Source organism: Elephantulus edwardii, unplaced genomic scaffold (assembly GCF_000299155.1).
Source record: "Elephantulus edwardii isolate Elephantulus edwardi_28Jun2011 unplaced genomic scaffold, EleEdw1.0 scaffold00661, whole genome shotgun sequence".
Lineage (NCBI taxonomy): Eukaryota > Metazoa > Chordata > Mammalia > Macroscelidea > Macroscelididae > Elephantulus > Elephantulus edwardii.
The window spans coordinates 22,341-23,823 of NW_006400411.1; the positions used below are offsets into that span (position 1 = coordinate 22,341).

The 1,483-nt window shown below is 44.8% G+C and overlaps 1 protein-coding gene across 1 annotated transcript; it reads left to right on the forward strand.

Annotated features, from left to right (window-relative positions):
* Positions 1-2: 2 nt before the first annotated feature.
* On the forward strand, positions 3-411 carry LOC102849905 (mitochondrial import receptor subunit TOM22 homolog; the record flags this gene model as incomplete). The annotated part of the gene is made up of 1 exon (XM_006903410.1): positions 3-411. A coding segment is annotated over one exon (396 nt), but the record flags the coding sequence as incomplete, so codon positions are not given.
* Between the last annotated feature and the right edge of the window lie 1,072 nt (positions 412-1,483).

Sequence of the window (1,483 nt, forward strand, 5' to 3'; positions counted from 1 at the left end):
GGGCGCCGGTGTCACCGGACGACTTGCTCCCGAAAGGTGACGCCGAGAAGACTGAAGAGGAGCTGGAAGAGGACGACGATGACGAGCTAGATGAGACTCTGTCGGAGAGACTATGGGGACTGACGGAGATGTTCCCGGAGAGAGTCCGGTCTGCAGCCGGAGCCACGTTTGATCTCTCACTCTTTGTGGCTCAAAAGATGTACAGATTTTCCAGGGCAGACTTGTGGATTGGAACCACTTCCTTTATGATCCTTGTTCTTCCTGTTGTCTTTGAAACAGAGAAATTGCAGATGGAACAGCAGCAGCAAATGCAACAGAGGCAGATACTTCTCGGGCCCAACACTGGGCTGTCAGGAGGAATGCCAGGGGCCCTACCATCACTTCCTGGAAAGATCTAGATTGTTACTGCTGAATCTGAGCAGTCTTGGATGAAGTTTGAAATTTAATAGTGTTTGAAATGCTGATTTCCCCTCCCCCCCCAACCTTGGCACATTGATTTATCTAAACCTGATGGGGACAATTTCTTCCTTGAGACTCCCAGTATCCAGATGTGCCCTTTACTTTGCCCTGACTGACTTCTGTCTTCACTCTCACATCAGAGTGTGGTAAAGCAAACGGTTATTTGCCATCCTCCACCCCCCGCTAAGTTGCTCTTAGTTATTCTGCAAGACCCCCCTCACTCTCCCACTGTGGGATAGGAACCAGTGGGGATGAACCCAAGAGATAATGATTGGGTTCGTAAAGAATGGGAGAGGTGGGGAGGTACATGCACACAGTATGACGAAGCACTTTGTGGCTGTGAGGCAGCCGCGTGCACCCCCAGGTGTTGGAGGGAGAAGGGTCCGCACTGCTCCTCCACAGGTGGAGCCTGGAGGACAGCAGCAGTTCCTCTCTGAATTCTGGCTGTTCGACCTCTGTGAACATAAGAAACAAGTCAGTGCTCATTTTTTTTTCTATTTAAATATTAAAAACTATTACAACTGAAAAAAAATATAGTATATCCATACAATGGAGCACTATTCATCCATAAACGAAAAGGCATTCTGATAAATGCTACAATACAGATGAATCTTGAAAACATTCTACTGAGTGAAATAAGCTAGACATCAAAGGATAGATAGTGTATGATCTCACTTAGATGGAATGACCAGAATGGGCAAATGCAGACAGAAAATATTGGGGAACAAGAGAGGGGAATGAGGAGTTATTGCTTATTAAGTATAGAAACTCTGTTCACGATAACGGAAGAAGTTTGGAAACTAGTGATAATGGTTGCTAACATTGTAAACGTAAATGAATGCTACAGAAATGTATATTTAATTACTTTAAAATGGCAAATTTAATACTGTGTGTATTTTACCACAATAAAGATTGTAAAAATCAAACAAAAGTCCTTGACCTACTGTTGCTTTTAGAAGAAGCCCAGAAGCCTCCAGAAATGCCAGGAAGGCAAACTGTCCTTGATAAGTGGCAAGGCTGGGGC